Source organism: Mesocricetus auratus, unplaced genomic scaffold (assembly GCF_017639785.1).
Source record: "Mesocricetus auratus isolate SY011 unplaced genomic scaffold, BCM_Maur_2.0 Super-Scaffold_100004, whole genome shotgun sequence".
NCBI classification, from domain to species: domain Eukaryota; kingdom Metazoa; phylum Chordata; class Mammalia; order Rodentia; family Cricetidae; genus Mesocricetus; species Mesocricetus auratus.
Window position 1 is genome coordinate 83,936,155 of NW_024429189.1, and position 19,356 is coordinate 83,955,510.

Consider the following 19,356-nt stretch of genomic DNA (forward strand, 5'->3'; position numbering starts at 1 on the left):
GGGAGGAAATCCAGCTAGAAAATATCAGGACAGAAGACTAAGGTTTTCAAGTGGCCTGGGCTCTAGGTTTTTCATCTTAAAATGAAAAGGTTGTTACTTTGAAAAAAAATTTCTTTTATCTATGAAGTTGTGTAATTCACAGGTAAAAGAGAAATAGAGAGGACCCAAATAGATGTAAAGATTGATTTGGGATTATGGAGTGTGACTTTGAAATTATTTTGTGTGTGTGTGTGTGTGTGTGTGTGTGTGTGTGTGTATGTGTGCGTGCACGCATGCGCCCTCCTACATAGGTATTACATGCAAGGCTTGGAGTACAGCTATTACTCTGCCACTGGTGCACGTCTCAGCTGTGTTAAAAGCATGGCAGCAATAAAAAGATAAGGGATAGATAGAGACTCAGACTCCAGGTTAGTCACATACAGGCCAGTCAATCACAGACCCCAGGCCAAAACAGTATTTTGGGTGAATTGATCTCTCCAATATGCTGCAGTTCTAGAACTCTGTATTTTGGGAATTTGTATTATTGCAAAAACAATTAACCACAAATAAAAACCCCAGCATGTAAAATGTGTGACCTCCTTCCCCAAATTAAGAAGGGCTCATTTTCCAGAGTGAGTCAACCCTGTGAATAAGGAACTTGAAGTATGACATGAAGCATCCTTGAGTTCCTTCTCGGCTCTGGGAGTTTAATGGTCTTTCACAGACATCTATCCATATGTGCTCTAAGTTTCTGCTTGGGACCTTTCGCGATAGTGGCTGCTCCGTGTAGGTGCAGAGGTGCCTGTTGTATCAACTACAAACGAGGCCCTAGTCTAGACACTGGGCTGTTTCTCACAGACTGGATACCTTCTAGCAAAGTCTAGCTACCTTCTGCTCTTTGCTCATGTACCCGGCAGCTTCCTCACTGGGGCCTCTCTGCTTCCCTAGTAAATGTCAAGTTATTTTTGGTGGGGCTCCCGAACCTGCCTGTCTGAGCTTCTTGGAGGTGGAGGGAATGGGAGACTCAGTACTACAGCGCCGGTTACTGGAGGGGGGTGGTTTCAAAGGCCCATCAGGACTTTTAACACTCACATTTGTGTAGTGTCAATCAGGCGGCAGTGGGACTCTTCACCATTGGTTTTCACCAGGTCCTGGAACTCTTCCATGGTGCTGGTCAAGCTGGCATCCATTTTGAACATGATCCAGAATTCTGTTATCCAATACCTACAAGGAGAGAGTTAGGAAGAACACTGAGCCCAGGGCTTCACAGTAAGGCAGATTCCCAAAGGAATTTGAGGACACAAAATTACTCAGAAGAGGACAGAGGGTGAATTGTCTGTAGTAAAAGATCTGGGGGTAGAGGGTTATGGGAGGAAAGAAAACCATCTAGCAGACTTTGGTGTCTCCACACACAAATGCTTTGATGGGACAAGGCCTATATCAAGGGACCAGACAGGATCTAGACACAACCATGTAGACGAGCAAATATTAAAAAATGGGGTGTGTAAAGTATGTTTTATTACATGTTACTAAAGCTTTGAAAAATAATGTTTATCAAAACTTGTAAAAACTACAGAGACTTTTTTACAACAGAAAGCTAAGCAAAAGATACACAATATAAAAGCATTCTATACACACATTTTGTTTTGTTTTGTTTTGTTTTGCTTTTTGAGACAGGGTTTCTCTGTGTAAGTCTGGCTGTCTTGGAACTTGCTCTGTAGACCAAGCTGGCCTCAAACTTAGAGATCTGTCTGCCTCTGCCTCTGAAGTCCTGGAATTAAAGGCACACAAAAGCAAGGGGATGGAGAGATAGAGGAACATAAACAGAAAAGAGATGAAAAGGAACAAAGCATAATGATATTTATGTTTGAAAATGCCATAAGGAAACTATCAATTGTGTGTTAACTTAAAAAATTAGTGAAAACTACTAAAAACAAAGAACAAAACAAAACAAAGATTTCATGAAGGATATATACAAAATAATTAGTTATGACTGTTTATTATATTATTTTCAGAATTTTCAAAATATTCAATGAGCTATATTGCCACAACAATTAAGAATAAAAATAAAGAAAATACAGGCCCTTGATTGTCTTTGTATCCTTCTTTTGTATCATGTACAAACTGTCATAAGACTAAAAGGAAAAAGGATAAGAATCTTAAGCACAGGTACAAAAGAGGAAGTCTACTGTATTTAGTTGAGTTTCCAATAGTAAGCCCTTTTGCTGTTTTGGTCCTTCCAGAGGCAGCATCAATTTCCAGAGGCAGGCTACAGAGTCAGAGGCAGGCTACAGAGTCAGAGGCAGGCTACAGAGTCAGAGGCAGGCTACAGAGTCAGAGACAGGTTATAGTGTCAGAGGCAGACTACACTGTCAAAGACAGCCTATAGTATCAGAGGCAGCCTACAGTGTCAAAGGCAGCCTACAGTGTCAGAGGCAGGCTACAGTGTCAGAGGCAGGCTATAGTGTCAGAGGCAGCCTACAGTGTTGGAGGCAGGCTATATAATCAGAGGCAGGCTACAGTGTCAGAGGCAGGCTACAGTGTCAGAGGCAGGCTACAGTGTCAGAGGCAGGCTACAGAGTCAGAGGCAGCCTACAGGAGGTTGAGAGGGAGGGGCTGGAAGACCAGAAAGAGCAGAATCCAGAGAGCAGCTTTTCATCTCTTCTCACCCCACTCCACATCGTCTCTAAGTCACACAGACATTACCTGACAAAATAGCAGATTTTCAGGCAAATTCCTGGAGAATTCTTCTCCAAGGCATCCTTATATGTAGGGCTGTGGTTAAGGGAAATAGACGCCACATTACAGAAACCATAAAATGGCCATCTTTCGAAGTACCTACTAAATCAACCCCTGAAATGTGGGCAAATCACCTCTTGCCTGTGCCCAAGAGACTAGGAAGCCAACTGAATGAGTAAGCTAGAAAGAGATCCCCATCATCTTTTAAAATTTTCCAGTAACTGATTTATTCAGTAACTATTTGGGCAGTGACTTAGGGAAATATAAATTAACATATATATTCAAATGTGTGAATAAATAAGAACAATAACTTGAACATTTTCTCCTACACACATACACATATACATATACACACATATACAACATACATATATAAACATACACACTACACACATACACACACACACACACCAGGCATCATGGCCAACCTTTGTGCATTGATTGCCATGGCAAAGTCATGAAATATTCCAAAACATAACCAAAGAATGTTTTAATGGTCTTTATAATTCTGAATATTTTGAAAGGACAAAAGAATATCCCTGCATATATATGTCCTTTGAGATATAAGGAAAGGGTACTTTCATATTTATGAAACGGACGAGAACTCTAGTAGAAAATGTGGTCCTATTACCTTTCTTCTGTTGACAGATTGAAGAGCAAGCTACCTGGCTGTCCACCTCACAAGGCCATGGCCTTTTTCTCTATCTGATGACCGTAATATAGGGATCAATGGAATACAGTTAGGCCAGTGAGATGGGTCTAGTTACAACCAGCCACAATCCCATAACTGGAGTGGAAATGTTCTTCCCTCGGTAGGTGCGAATATATTCCCCTTTGGAAAGCGGAGTTAAAAACAGAAAAGGCAGGTCTCATCACAACCCTAGTGCTGTGTTTCCTGTGAAAACCTGTGTGTTTCTGAATGATTTTGAATGTCTTAGACCCAAAGACTTGAAAGTTCAGTGTGGAATATTTGAGTAAGTGCAGTAGACATGTGTTTTAAGCAGAAATTTCACTGTATGCTCAGCTTTAGAACACATAAGATAATGTTAGCCCATCAGAGTGCTATATCACAGCTCAAGAAAAAAAACCCTAAAAGCTTAAAGATGAGCAAACTAAACTTGAAAACACAAAGAATTATGCTAAAAATTTAATTTTAATAAATATAGGACTAATTTGAAAAATTAAATATGGATATATTAGTTTCTTATTAAATCTGTTCTTGAAATTAGAGCATGCACACACATTAGGCACACACACACACACACACACACGCACACACACACACACAAATCACAACCCTCTTCCACACAAAACCTCACTCATCAACAGCACAAGCAAAAGTCCAGGCTACCAGTGGCAAATGGATGAAGGAAAAGGTTCAGAAGCCAAAATGGCCACACACTTCTTTGTTCCAATAAGAAAACGTATAACATCAACATAAATAGCACGTAAGGGCACATTCTTGATAAATACTTTTGGAGTTCTATGTTTTTAATCAACTTTTTCAACTCATTGATGTGTTTATTCTTCCTTAGTAAAAGGGAAGGGGACACACACACACACACACACACACACACACACACACACACACACACACACACACACACACACCTTCTCCTCTGAAAGAGCTAAGTGGAAATGTCGAATCAAAGGTGTTGGTGTGTTTTACAGGGGAACCTCCTCCGTAGCCTTCTGATGTTTGTGCACAGGGGCTGCATTCCCTGCAACCTCAGCAGCACCTGGACTGCGAGGCTTCCAAGCATCCTTCAGACTCCCCCAGTCCTCAGCTGTTTGCTGCACCATGTTTCTGTCTTAGGCAAGGGTACTGTTGCCTGCAACTGAAAATACAGGAGCCCGTGCGGGGTTAGACAGAAACTGGTATGCTATGCTATGTGGGGTTAAAGAGCCAACCAACCAACCAAACAAAAACAAACATGGGAGGCAAGCTAAAATACCTTAAAATGTTAGCAGGAAAAACTGGTCCAGACCTTCAAGAAAATGGTTTATGACAGGGAAACGTAAACTCGAAAGCCATCTTGGGTCCGTAGACTGGTGGAGGAATCATCGTGTGAAACCACCCACAGAAGGTTGCTGAGTGAGAAGACAGCAGATGGACCCTGTGCGCAAGTGTGCTCGGGGTAGAGGTCACATGAGGACCTGGGAAGGACACGGGAAGGTATGGTTCAGGAGTCCTGGGGGAAAGGCGTCAGAGGCATAGGCTGTCAAATGCTGCTGGGAGGTATGAGCAAGAATGGAGCAAAGCCCACTGTGCCTGGCGGCTGAGAGGCCACAGTGGCAACTGAGGGAAGCCTGTGTATTTCCGTGGGAGCCGCAGTTGTGTTGAGGAGTGAGTAGGAGTAGAGATTGGAGCTTGTAAAGGCGGACTATTTAAGAAGGTTTCACGTCCAACTTCTAATCCTAACAGTCGAATAAAGGGGAAACAGGGTTGAGTTCATTTTTGGATGCAGGACATTTGAATGTGTCGTGGCTGGGGAGCAGGTGCCACTGAAAGGCTTGTGAGAGCACAGGGAGGAGGGGGTGGGGTGTGTGGGATGTGGCAGGACCGGCAGTGTAGGGGGTGCTGCAGGAACAGCACCCAGCGGTGCCCCAAAGGAGGCCACTCAAGTACGTTTGGTCCTCAGGCCAGCACATTTTCAGGGAGGAGTGTTTAATTGCTGGCACTGTTCACAATTATTGGTGTATGGAGTCGGGAAAGCAGAGTGAATGGGTTTGAAGTTCACTGCAGAGGAGGCTCCCACTCACTGCAGGTATGTCTCATTAGGTGGCCTCTCCCTACGCTCTACCCTTGTCACACCCCTGGGAAACTGGTCTCTGAGATGGAAGAACAGCTTCATGGAGGAGGTCTAGAGAAGGGAATCTGTCCTGCCTATTTAATCGTTCCTTTTCTTTCCCAGGTTGTAGTGTATCTTTTGTTTGTTTTGTTTTCTGGAAAAGGATTGTCACAGTCACATATCCTGACTCATCCTCAGAGACCAAGGCCTCAGGTACTGACTGGTCTCATGTCCCCTACAGCACTTTTCTCTTGGGGACTATAGCTCACAGTATCACCAGCATTCTGAAGAAAAAACTGGGCACTTACTATGCCCTGCTACAGGAGGCCCATGTTTAGCAAGGTCTAATTGGTCCACAGTCAGCATCACAGCCTAGAGTAAGAAGGCAGTGCTGATCGAATAGCTGAACCTTTCTTCGGAGCCCAGGAAGGCTCAAGAACTCATGTGAAGTTCATAAAGAAACACATCACTCATTAACTCAGACCCAGAAAGACAAATATAATATGTACTTACTCGTAAGTAGACATCAGACACAGAGCAAAGGACAAACAGACTATAGCTTACAACCTCGGAGAACTTAGGTAACAAAGAAGACCTTAAGAGAGACATACATGGAAAAAAGACAAGATCTCCTGAGTAAATTGGGAGCATGGGGGACAGAGGGGAGAATGGAAGAGGGAGAGGGGAGGAGCCAAGGGGAGTGGGGAAAATGTATAGCTCAATAAAAGAAAAGCCAAAAAAAAAAAAAAAAGAAACTCATGACTCAAGACTCACAACTTCCCTGGTCAGTCTGTGTAGGATGAATATTTGTGACTAATGTATAAGGAAATTTTTTTACTAGCAAGAGATTATTAATGTTGCAGCATTTGTATGTTGATTTCTTTGACCACCTACCACTCAGGGAAACTGGCATAAATAATACTGTCCTACCTAAAAGAAGCCACACACACAGGTGTACACATACAGTTACATATACACACAGGTGTGTGCACACACACACACTCACACACACATACATACACACTCATACACATACATACACACTCACACACACATACATACACACATGCTCACACACACATACATACATACATACATACATATACACACACTCACACATGCTCACACACATACACACTCACACACTCACACACGCTCTCACACACATACATATACACACTCACACACATACATACACACACTCACACACATACATACATACTCATACTCACACACATACACACACACACCCCTATACCCTTAAAAGGACAGATGAAGCCTTTTACTGCTCAGGTTTATTCCAAACCAATGAAAATAAAAGCACACTTGAGGCTGCAGCCTCAGCTGATGCCCAAGGATATAGGCTCATGAGTTTTTGTAGCAGCTCGGCTGAGGAGATGATGATCCGGTGCATGGTCAGCATGACTTGTAGCAGTTGGTTACTTCGACACAGATTCCCATCTGCATCTGAAAATGCAAAGAACAGCATGTGAGTCCCTCACAGAGAAATGGTGGGGCCCCCGACTATGCGTCAATACCCCAGGGGACAGCCAAGAACTGTTCAAACACAGGTATCTTTTGGCTGTCTGGAGCTTAATGTCCTCCCTCCTGGATTTGCCATCCTCCCGTAGCCTTCTCATATCACCAAGTGCTCGTTAATCAAGCTGCCCCAAAGGTGGTAGAGTCTACATCCAGACTGAAAACAAAGGCAGCTGTATGTTTTATGGAACCGAAAGTTTATACAATTTTGGGGATGAGAGAGACTTCGCTAGGGTCAGAGTAGGAAGTCACAGGGTTAATGGACAGTTAAAATAAATATCTTTCAGAATTTTTACAAAGGCACATGGCTAGTTAGATGTGTTCTTAGAGCTGTCTCCTGGCCTTGGAAGGAGCTCATGCAAATGAGCAGCCAGAAGCACAAGCTGCCCCAATTTTAAGGCCTGTGGTGGAATAAAAGAGGGATGGCTGGAGTAAACATTGCAGACAAGTAGTGGCAGTGGATTCTGAGGGTGGATTTTGCAATGATTTGCAAAAGGCACCATTTGCATTTTCCAAATCCCATTGGGTAGCACTCACAAGCTATGTTCTGTATAGTAGCATTGGGTGTAAAGATGCCCCTAGGAGTGGTTTCCATCATTGATTCAGTCTCTATGGTATGAAATATCGTGCTGCTTGTCTCCACCATATCTACTCTCTGACCTTCACCATGAATCACATTTGTTGGGACAACCTTTTTGTATACTGTATGAACGTATCTCTGTCTTACCTCACCTGCCTAAGGCACCTTCTGATTGGTTCGGTAAACAGCTGAATGACCAATAGCTAGGTAGGAGAGGGTAGGCAGGATTTCCAGGGTGAGACAGGAACTCTGGGATACAATTGGAGGTGCAGGAGACTCACTAGCCAGACATTAAGGAAGTCAGGCATTTGGTAATGAGGAGAGGTAACAAGCCACGTGGTAGACGTAGATTAATATAAATGGGTTAATTTAAGTTTTAAGAACTACGTGGGAACAAGCCTGAGCTAAGGACAAGCTTTCATAATTAATAAAAAGTCTCCAAGTTATTACTGGAGAGCTGGTGGTCCAAAGAAGGACCTCACATACACATTAGTCAGGATCATTTGCCAGCTGGATTCTTGTTGAGCTTAGTCTTTTGAAACAATCAGCAAAAAATGAGAAGAGAATGAAGTCAAGTTGTTTCTTTCTCACACATCTCTGCTTTGCCCCATTTCCAACCTCCTGGATGAGTCGTCACAGTGGGTGGGCCTTCCCTCATGGCTAAGGTGCTCACTTGGATCTCAGTGTTGTTTTCTCTTGGCTCATTGGACTTTAGGATGGGAACTCCTGCTGGGGGTTAGGCCGTTCTGGTGTAACATCTCTCAGTTTCACTCCCATCTCCATAAGTAGTCCTGTCTGTCTGTCTGTCTGTCTATCTATCTATCTATTTATCTATCATCTATCTTCTGAACTATCAGTCATCTATAATGCCTTCTAAAATACATTGTAAAAGGAGTGACCAATTTAATTTTTTTTCAAGTTTAGTGAGTTGCAAATGAAGGACATAATCTAGAAAGTCCCGAATCCTCAAATGCTGACCTAAAGTCACATGTCATTGAGAAAGCTTGATTATTTATAGGCTCTCTCCAGCCGTCACTGCCTGTCCCCTCTACCATAAAAGGTCCTGTGGAAGCTCACACCTCCTCTCTACTCTCAGCTCCCCTTTTCAAGGACTGCTAAGTTTGTCTACCCTGGTGAGACTTCAACACCAACATTTTTCCCTGTTGATTTATATCCACTGACATTCCACTGTGCTCCTGTATCTTGTGCTTAAACCAAAAGTAAATCGATCCAAGTTCTCTGCATCTCTGTTTTCCCTCTTCCTCAAGATCTCGGGGTCATCCCCTTCTACCCCCTGGTCACTTTTCAACCATTCTGTTTCAATTTCTCTCTCCACTAGTCTGTTTGTTGGATAGTTGGTTCTATTCTATCTCTTACTTAGCCTAGGTTGTTCTTGAACTAGAGATCCTCTTGCCTCAGCTTCCCAACTGCTGGCATCCTAGGTGTGAGCCACCACGATTAGCCTGAGTACCTAATTTTCAGGGTTATTGATCAGCTATACACTTCCAATCATTCCCCTGTCCTCATCTTACTTTATGATTCAGTTAATCTTCACTCCAACCAAAGCCAAGCTGGTGAGCCTCCTCCTGGAAGGCTGTCTTCTCTTGGCTCCATCGCTCTGCACTCTGTCACGTCTCTCTCAGACTCCTCTTCCGTCTCCTCTCCCTCTGCTAAGCTCTTAAATGTCAGCTTGTGCTACAGTATAGTCCTCCCACTTCTTTCTGCTAACATTTTTTAATTTAAAAGTTCTTAAATTTTAAATTAAAAAGTGAACTCTTTCCCTAGATGAATTAATCTAGGTTCTGACTAAAACACCATCTCTGTGCTGATACCTGCCAACTGCCATTTTCAGCATCGAACACAAACTTAGTATGTCCACCCGCCTAGTTTCCTTAGAGGCCTGAGTCCAAATGAACTCATCCACACAGAACTCTTGACTTCTCTGGTTTACTTCTCCTCCAGTCTTCCTCATCTCCAGAAGTGCACCACCAACCACCCAGTGAGTTACCCCAGCTAAAAAACTAGAACTCACATGCAGTCCTTTACTTTACTTGCGTCTGATTCATCAGTGAGCCTTGATCATATTTCCAAAATGCACCAGTGGCCTGCCTACCTCTCTCTAGCTTTGATATCTCCCCAGAGTAACCACCATGATGCAACAATCTAACTGGCCCATCCACTCTTATCTACCCACAATCTCTTCTCCACACAGCTCCTGAAGCCTGGAAAATCAGGTCATAGTCTTCCATTCCAAGGAGTTGCATTGCCTTTATTGTGGCAGGCAGAGCTCCACATGCCCTCTCCTCTTTGAATATGGCTCTTCATTTTGAAATGTTTTTGCCCTTCCCTCCACCTGTTTCCACCTCAGACACTCAGAGGCTGTTGCTAGATCATGGCTTTTGCATTTCTATGGCCCTCAATGTTATCTTTCTTCCAGTGGATCTTTTGTAACACGTAAGTCTCATCCCATGAGAGGTCTTCCTCTGGCTATCCCATGTAGCCATTACTCTGTTTGAATTTCTTCATTGAACATATGATCTGGCTGTCCCTTTGGTCTTTAAAAATGTTTAGCTTTAGAATATTCAAAAGAATACAAACCTTCTGAGACTTGAGCCTTGTGACTTTCTCTTCACAATCTATTTTCAGAGTCCAGATTAGTACTGACACACGGTGGATACTCATCATGGGCTGACTAATGTCATGAATTGTGCCAGTTCCCTGACTTTCTATGTCTCTTTGGTAAGTCAGTTTGCTTTCGTCATTCGCCATTTCACTCACTTGATGTAGTACACATTAGTACACATACTTATTTTCTTCTTAGTCACCTTTTTTTTTTTTTTTGGTTTTTACCAGACAGGGTTTCTCTGCTTTGGAGGCTGTCGGTCCAGCCTGGCCTCGAACTCACAGAGATCCACCTGCCTCTGCCTCCCGAGTGCTGGGATTAAAGGCGTGCGCCACCAACGCCCAGCCTTAGTCACTTTTTTAACTTTAAAGTTGCAGATTGCTAAAACATTTTAATAAAACATTCATTTAACTTGATTATAGCTTTGTAATCCCATCCATAAATTCTTTAAAACTTATATTACGATAGATAAGATTAGACTTGCTTTCTATATGTATGTTTCATGGTCCACATAATTTCTGTATAATTGCTGCTTGGCACAAAAATACTATATAACAAACTATCTTAAAAACATTTGCTTTTGCTCAAGAGCCTATGCTTTGGCTATATGCTGACTGATTCCTTTGTTGAGGGCCCAGTTCAACAAGTCTCCTAGCTTCCTTGGACTGGTAAGCTAATGTGAGTATATTCTTCTCATGATGACAGGATACTGAAAGCTACATGGAAATAACCAATAGCCTCTTAAGCCTATGTTTGGAAGTGGCCTGCTGTCACTTGTGTCTCATTTTGTGGTTAAAGCAGGTCATGCTTTTGAATCTAAAGTTGAAGGGCAGGAACTTCCAGTCACATGGGAATCATTAGACACACAGAGAAAAAAATTGAAGACCGCAATGCAACAGCATCAATGAGAGCTACAGGAAGTAATAATATTCATGTCCCTCAATATAGTGGTGAAAGATAGGAGAGTGTGAACTATATTTATGAGATGCCCTCACTCTCATGTTCACACGAATTTATTCAGGATATACTGCCTCTCAGACATGCTATCCTTGTATCTCCTTACAGCTGACAAACACCTTCCCATGGATGTTCACATAGGAAGGAAAGGGTCCTAGAAGTATCCTCAATGAGATCAAGCAAGGTCTTTGGAAGGATTCACATGTCTAAAAGGGCTCACCATGGAGAAGGTTAGGGAGACACAGAAACTGTTCAAATGTTTTATAATTAACTGTTGGAACAAGTTTAGATTTGTTCTGTGGGATCATAAAAGGCAGCACCCAAATTGATGGACAGACTGTGGGAAACAGAATTTGGCTTAATGTGTGGCCGGAAAGTATACCTGATATGCTCATCTGGCGCTGGAAGCATTGGCATCACAGAGGACTCAGAGTCTGGAGACCATACCGAGTGAGCATGCTGTATAGTGATTCCTATTTACCAACGCCCTCTGAAGATGGAGCCTGTGCTGAGCATGGTAATGTGATTTCTAATCCTTGGAACAACCCAGCAGTGTTCGCACAGTTCACAGTTTGCAGGAGAGGAAATTCTAGGGTAGAAAGGTTGGGTAATATGTTCTAGGTCAAAAAGATACTGGAGCATGGAGGGAAAGAGCCGGCCCAGTCTGCTTAATTCCAGAGCCTGTGTGCTCTCCTCCACACCTGGCTGTGTGATACTATACCATCTGTCAGGCCAAGGGACTCCTTTATTTAATGGGACACTGACTCAAGTGAGCTTTAAGAACACTGTGTCCGGCCCCTCTGGCTCCAGGTTCTAGAAATGCTTCTAGAAAGCCTAGTTGGAGCCAGTCCACATATACAACAACCTTTGTAATCTGGTGATTTCTCCAAGTCTCATATGTCATGTTTGCTCGATCTGAACTTTAATGTTGTCTTTACGATGCCAGGGAGCCCTGCCTAAGATTCACAAGCATCTTCACACTCCACTTCTAGCCCCCCCCTCCACCAACACCTTTTTTCCTACAGTCTGAGGGACACACCCACACGATGGTCTGTGAATCCTGCATGCTTTCTGTGGGGCGGGGGGGGGGGTGGTGGTGCTGGCAAATGGCAAGTCCAGGAGGGAATGAATCACTCACTAAGGAAGGCAGAGCTGAAGTGAGGGGAGGAGCAGAGAGGAGCACTTTTCTCTACACCTAGGCAGGGGTTCCCATCTTCTCTCGTCCTGGTTTTCCTTTTTCAATGGGATTGACTTAGTGCCGTCTCTCACCCGCGCACTACCACCATCTCTCCCCAGTATGACCTTTGATGACTAGATGACCTCACTGAGGGGTCGTTCCCTTCCTTCCATCATCCCACAGAGCAAATACACTTCTTCGAGATGCTGGCCAAGGGGGGATCTAGCTACCTTCTAGGGTGCTTGATTTCATTTGGATATAATTGCTGTAAGCCCATTTAAATATTTCAATGAATAATTCTACTTTGTTTTCATCTTTAGGCTTTTAAAAATGCAGGGTGTCATATGAAAAATTCTAATAAGCAAAATGTGCAACACATAATAAAATGTGCATAATTTCCACTACCATCTGCTGCTGCTTATTCTTAAAAGGGCTGAAACCGCAGTGGAGTGCAAATGTCACTTTTACAGTCTCTGAAACTTGACTCATAGAATGATGGACATATACTTCTCGGGAAACAAACTGATGAAATGCATCTAACCTCTGGACCATTTTTGCTTGATATAGTGAACAAAAGCCATGTGAGTTCTGGAGTCATCTGTCCATGAGAAGACAATCCACTTTCCATCATTAGTCCCAGTACAGGAAAAGACTATACCTTAATAGAAACATAGATTCTTAATTGTTGTCTATCTTCATTTTCTATCTAATGCACCATTTCCTTGTAAAAGCACTGCAGGTCAGTGGGTGGGTGTCTAGCATCTGCTTGTACCAATAAAGACACAGGACTCTCAAACCATTCTATACATCAACTTTTTTATTGTTTCAATTTTAAAGAGTTAGCAGGATGTCTAAAGGTGCCCATCCTGGTAGAGTGTTTATTTAGCATGTACAAGGCCCACAGTTCGGTGGCTTGCACTGCAAAAATATGTTTTTGACATTATTAACCAACACTGATTATGAAACTATCCTGGGAGAAGCAATGTACTAGGTACCACCAGGTGTCTGAAGAGCAGAGGAAAGGCTGCCACTGAGGAATTCCAATGTCAGCAGTGGAATGAGCCACAGGCAGCAGACCTAAGAGTTTGAGGCACCAAATACCAGGAAGAGAAATCACAGAGGCCATGCTGAATGGTGAGAGGGTTAGGAGAATGGAGAGATGACCCCACATACATGTGGTGGTTCAGGAAGGACCTCATGAGGTCTCTGGAAAGGTGACCTGTATCCGTGTCATCTGTGTCAGTGTCATCTCCCAGACACTCTTCCTCCTTATTTTTGGCTTAGAATTAAATACGCTTCTAGCTTCAGAAGGATGAACTGCTTCCTTGCTGTCCAAATCCTGTGTGAAAAGCCCGCAAAGGCTGCATTCCAGTTCCCCACCTAGCTGACAAGGAGAAGGGGAGGCTTTCCAGTGAGACTTGTCTGAGGGACACGATGAAAATGCCACTCTGCCAAGCTGACACGAAGCACAGAGGCGCACGACCGACAGCAGAGAGAAACTCTAACACACAGCCTTTTTGTCCCCTTTGTTTTGGTTTCCATGGAAATATCTTGATGTGTGAAAGATTTTGAGGGTACCAAAGGCAGAATGTCAGAAATTGGTATACTGAGCATGAATAAGCATGGGGGTGGAGGTGGCTTGCATAACAGGAAGTAACATGTGTGCTCCATCTAGGGAGCTGGGAAGCCAGGACCAGAAACCCACGGGCAGGGCTGAACCTGTCAAAGGAGATCAGTGCCCCAGAAATGAAGGCAGACTGGATCCAGGCGGAACCCAACAGGCACACTCAGAACCCTGAACACAGAACCCTGAACACAGAAGCAAGCGCTTCAGAGAAGTAAAACAAGAACGTGTTCTAAACTCTGCAAAGTAAACCCAACACTCACTGGGTTTTCTGTGTTGGGTTCAGGGATTTGTGATGCCCAGTGACGGTGGCAGCTGAGACAGGAGGCTTATGTGCAGAAGGAATGTACTTATGCATACCTTCATCTTTCACAGCTTTTACTGCCTCGGCAGCTTAGGATGTAGAATACATGTCACCTTAATTTTTAAAAACGTTCTCAACCCTTCAAGACTTGAGAGGAAGAGAACAGTGTGGAGAAACCGAGTGCCGGTGACTGGGATCCAGGACAAGCTCGCCAGTCAGCACGGCTGCTTTCAACAGCTCTTCTGGGGACAACAGGTTCCTGGTCTGTGGCGTTTCTGCATTTCTGTGGTGAAACTATTCTCATTATGGTCTGTCTCAAGGAAACAACATAAAGCCACAGCTGGGAAACAGAGTTTGGAAGAGGTGCTGGCAGTCAGGCCCGAGGGTAGGCAATCATGCAACCTCAGCAGACCTGTGAGGTCTAAGAGCTGAAGCTTACGCACCAAGGTCCTCTTTTAGTCTCTCCTCTGGGATGACCATGGACTTGATATTAAGGATAAGAAATGGAGGCAACATGCCTTAGTCATGGTCATGGGGCTGGTGAATTGAATACCTGGCAGGAAGGGCCATTGGTCCCCAGCACTGGGCTCCCTCCTTGGCACCTGCTTCTCCTTGGGGTAGTAAAGTCTTAGGAGAAGTCACCCATGCTATGAGGATATTCCCACTAGTGCCTCTCCAGTCCCATGAACTGGCTCCGCCTTCTTTGTAGAACTACAGAATATGCTCTAAAGGTTTCTCCAGCAATCCTAACCCTGAGACCTACCCACCATTGTTTATGAGCACATGAGGCAGTTACTACTGGTACCATTTTACTGGGTCATCTAGAATGCAGCAGCCAATGAGCCAATGGTCACTAGGTAAAAATGGTGTCTGTCCTGCATGGTGAGGAAAAGTATTCTCTATTTCTATAGCAAACCAGGCACCAAAACAAAACAACACCACAACACACCCCTCTCTCTGTCTGTCTGCCTGCTCTCTCTCTGTCTGTCTCTCTCCCTCTCTCCCTTGTTTCTCTCTGTCTCTCCCTCTCTTTTCTCTGAGAATACTTTCCTTCTGAGGCACGAAGCTCAGTGTAAAGAATGATCTAGATGAGTGATTGCAGCAGTCTATAAACGTCTAACCAAGTGCATAGTTTGCCTCTAGTGAGGAAGGGCTTTTTAGCTGTGTTGTCTCTGCGGCATAGGAGGCTGCTTGCCTGAGTCTGGAACTGCCACATCTGTGGAACCCAGGACCTGGAAAGTCATGAAGGAAGTTGTCCTTAGCAAGTCTGCAGATTGGACACAGTTCTGAGAGTGAGTAGGCAGAGAGCAAGGAGCTAAAGACTGGGCCAGGGTGAAGCAGAGCAGGAGGGAAGACCCAGGGAGCCGACTCAAGCAGGGAGCCGACTCCAGTGCAACACAATGGCTTCAGACTGGAAAAGCCACTGCTGGAAGACCGTGCCAGAGTCGACTCCCAGCACCTGGCACGCAGCAGAAGTGCCTGGTCCATTAGTACATTGTAGTTTGATTGGATTTGAAGGAAACTGCTTTTGACACAGCCTCATTGGCATGAAGCCTCAGTGATCTATCCCACTGTAGTCCCAGAGGAATGCAGCTAGGCCAGGGATGTGCAAGAGGCCATGTCCCAGCTTCTCAGAGGACCCAGAGAAGTGCTAGAAAGTGGCTGGTGGAAGGCTGGGCACAAGTCGAGGGATCTGAAGAAGACAGAACAGCAGAAAACCCGGGCAGGAAATGTGGGGCAGTGCTCTCACCTTGCTCATTGCAACTTATTTCTCTTCTCACTTCTTTCTTGGCTATTAAATTCTAGGCATTTCCAACACAAAACAGATCCGTGTGTGTGTGTGTGTGTGTGTGTGCATTTGCCTTTTGTTTTCATATTCTTTATCTTATTGTGTTTTTTTCTTTTTTTGATAGAGAGAGACTAAAGTCTGAGGGTGGGTAGGAGGGAAGGGAAGATCTGGAAGGAGTTGGGGGAAGGGAAAGAATATGACCAAAATACATTGTATGAAAGGAAATATTTAAGCTGTAAAAAATCATGTAAGTGTGGCTTTTTCTAAATAAAATAAAACAAAACTCTGGGCTTGGAGAGGAGGGCAGCAGGTCAAGCAGGTACTAAAAAGGGGAACTTCCTATATACCCACACAGTGAAATAATGCAGAGCCCATCTGTGAATTACTGGCTTGCCATGACCTCAACCTTCTTCAGAAATGTTTTCTGTATGTGTAACTTGAATTTATCAAATCAACAAAGCTAGATAATGGATAACCTCTGTCTAGTGCAGGACAGCCCTATGGCAATCAGTCATGCTGATTTTAACTACAGACGTACCACACGCCATCTTACCTCCCCAGATAGTTCTAGAGAAAAGACCAGCACAATACCATGTAAGGCAAAAATCACTGAGCACTGTCTACCATAGTCAGAAACTCTTCTGAAGGCCCCACTCCCTTTGTAAACAATCAGTGATAGATTACATTTCATGGAGTATTTACACATGCTTTGTAAACTGTGTAGCACCATGACAATGGTGAGTGGTCCCTATTTCTCTGGCCAGATTTAGGACATTATTTGTTCTCTTCATGTGCTTTTATCGCTTCTTGACTATTCTGGATCAGGGCAGTGATCTTCAATGAACACTTAGCAGAAGCTGCAATCCCAAGAGTGACTGTCCACTGTGGTCTGTTACACCATCTGAGCCACTGAGGTTGTTTTAGTTGGCCTTCAAATGTTGACTTCATAACAGTTAGTTCCTTGCCTCCCAAGAGTCTTCCTAGAGCTAGGTTTTATCTGCACCTTCCCCTCTGCCCCTCAGAACTTAAGAGGTGCTAGGAAGAAGGCTTCGTGAGGATGTGGGCAGCTGATCTGAATGGGGGAACTGCATGGGTGGGTGGGAATCTCTCCCATAGAAAGGAAGACATTGGCCACTAATTCAGTTAACCAAGAACCCAGTGAGAATGTGGCTCACAACATTCTGAGCGATGAACCAATGTCATGTGACTGCATTGTGGTAACTGCAGAAATACAAAACTGAACATGACTGTGCACTGTTGGAAGAAATTCAGCTCTAACCTATCTTTCTTTCTTTCTTTTTTTTTTTTTTTTTTTGGCTGTGGCTGCTGTTGCTGACATACCTGGATTTCTCCCAGTGCCGTACCAACACAGTCTTTCCATATTAGCCCTGTGAAGACTCCTAAGTTGTTTTAATGCCGTCTGACAAAGGGACTGAAGTTAGGGGACCATGTCACCTGCTCAAGTTTATGTGGTTTGTAGGCAGTAGACACGGGGTTCTGACCAGATTGTCTAGCCCTGAGAGGGCCTGAGCATTTCTGCACCCCCAGCTTGCTCATTTTCAGAGCCTGCTAATGCCACTCTTACCCTCTTTATCAGAGACACAATCAGGAGAGACGGCAGACATTTGGGGGCACCCACGGTCCTGGACTGAGTGCAAACCATTATGACGTCTCTTTGATCTGTGGGTCTCAAGCACAAACATGACCTGACAGTTGTCACATAAGCACATGAAACCCTCACTGAGCTGTTGAAGCATGATCAGCCTGCCCCGGCTATGGTCGACAGCCACCTTCTCCTTTGATGCTGTCCCTTCCGCGTTTCACAAACCCTCTGGGTGGCTGGTATTATTTTCACCATTTATAGGCGAAGAATGGTGGTGATGAGATGTGACCTGCCCGAAATGAGATGACAACTGAGAAGATGCCTCCATAAGATCAGGTTGTAAGCAAGTCTGTAGTACACTTTCTTAATTGATGGTGTAGGTATAGCCCATTGTGGGTAGGACCACCCTTGACTTGGTAGTTCTGGGTTCTATAAAAAAGCAGGCTGAGCTAGCTATGGATAGCAAGTCAGTAACTAGCACTCTTCCATGGCCTCTGCACCAGCTCCTGCCTCTAGATTTCTCCCTTGTCGATTTTGACATTAAAAAGATTACATGGAACTATGAGTGAAATAAGCCCTTTCCTCCCCCAAGTTATTTTTGGTTATGGTGTTTCATCACTGCAATGGTAACCCAACTAAGACACCCAGGGATAAATCAGAGATTTTGTAATTTTTAAAGTCCTACAGTGGGGATGTGAAGATCAGTCAAGTTTGGTTGGACCTATCTGAACCATTTATTCATGCCTTAACCCTTCGGTGGGTCTACATACTGCTACTAAGTGGCCCCACGAAGTTCTCCCAGTTTTAGAAATCAGTGGAATAAATTGAAGGGTAAATGCTTAAGTGGGTGATTTTTTTTAGCAATACTGCAGACACTGTGGTGGGGCCTGGCCAATTCTAACTGGAAAAACATAATAGAGAACACATCAGAAATCAATTTGCTGTGAGTCAGAGAGCCATGATGGAAAGTAACTAACATGCCTGGGTCAGGCATGGGGTGAGTAAAGTGTATCTCAGTGGTAGAGATATCCTTGCCTAGCATGTCTGTACAAGGTCCTGGGTTTGATACTCAAAACCAACCAGACAAAACTCCAAAACTAATTAATCTGGGCTTCAGGGAGACTTCCATTTTATGCTAGCATGATCAAATGTTCCTGTGAGAGGTATATATTGCCAAGAACCTCTCTCACTATGTAGCTTGTATATTCATCTCTTCAACAATTCCTATTGAGTAGAACTTTTTGATTTCTATGAAGTCCAATTTGTTAAATATATTATTTAGAGTTACTTTATATCCTGTCTAGAAATGCCCTCCTTAAATCTTGCATGAATATTCACCTCTATTTCCTCCTATGAGCCTTATTGAAATAAAATATGTTGGATCAACTCGAACTATTTTTCATGTATGGCATAATTTATGTACCTATACCTGTACATGCATGTGTGTGTATATGTGTGAACATGTGTGAATATGAGCATGCACATGTATGTATATACATGAATGCAAATATGATTGTGTGTGTGTGTGAGTGTGTGTGAGGGAGAGAGAGAGAGAGAAAGAGAGAGAGAGAGAGAGAGAGAGAGAGATCTGTTCCACCAGCATTTGTGGAAAGGACACCCATTTTAATAGACTTGCTTTGGTGTCTTTGT

At 43.8% G+C, this 19,356-nt stretch overlaps 1 protein-coding gene across 1 annotated transcript in view; it reads right to left on the reverse strand.

Annotated features, from left to right (window-relative positions):
* The window catches only part of Rasgrp1 (RAS guanyl releasing protein 1), a 61,211-nt gene that overhangs the window by 23,945 nt on the left and 17,910 nt on the right, over nt 1-19,356 (reverse strand). Inside the window, exons 3-5 of the mRNA XM_005064752.4 lie at nt 6,872-6,977; nt 2,686-2,748; nt 1,072-1,203 (exon numbers count right to left, since the gene is read on the reverse strand). Of these exons, the coding sequence (XP_005064809.1) occupies nt 1,072-1,203; nt 2,686-2,748; nt 6,872-6,977 (301 nt within the window). The remainder of the gene's footprint in view (nt 1-1,071; nt 1,204-2,685; nt 2,749-6,871; nt 6,978-19,356) is intronic.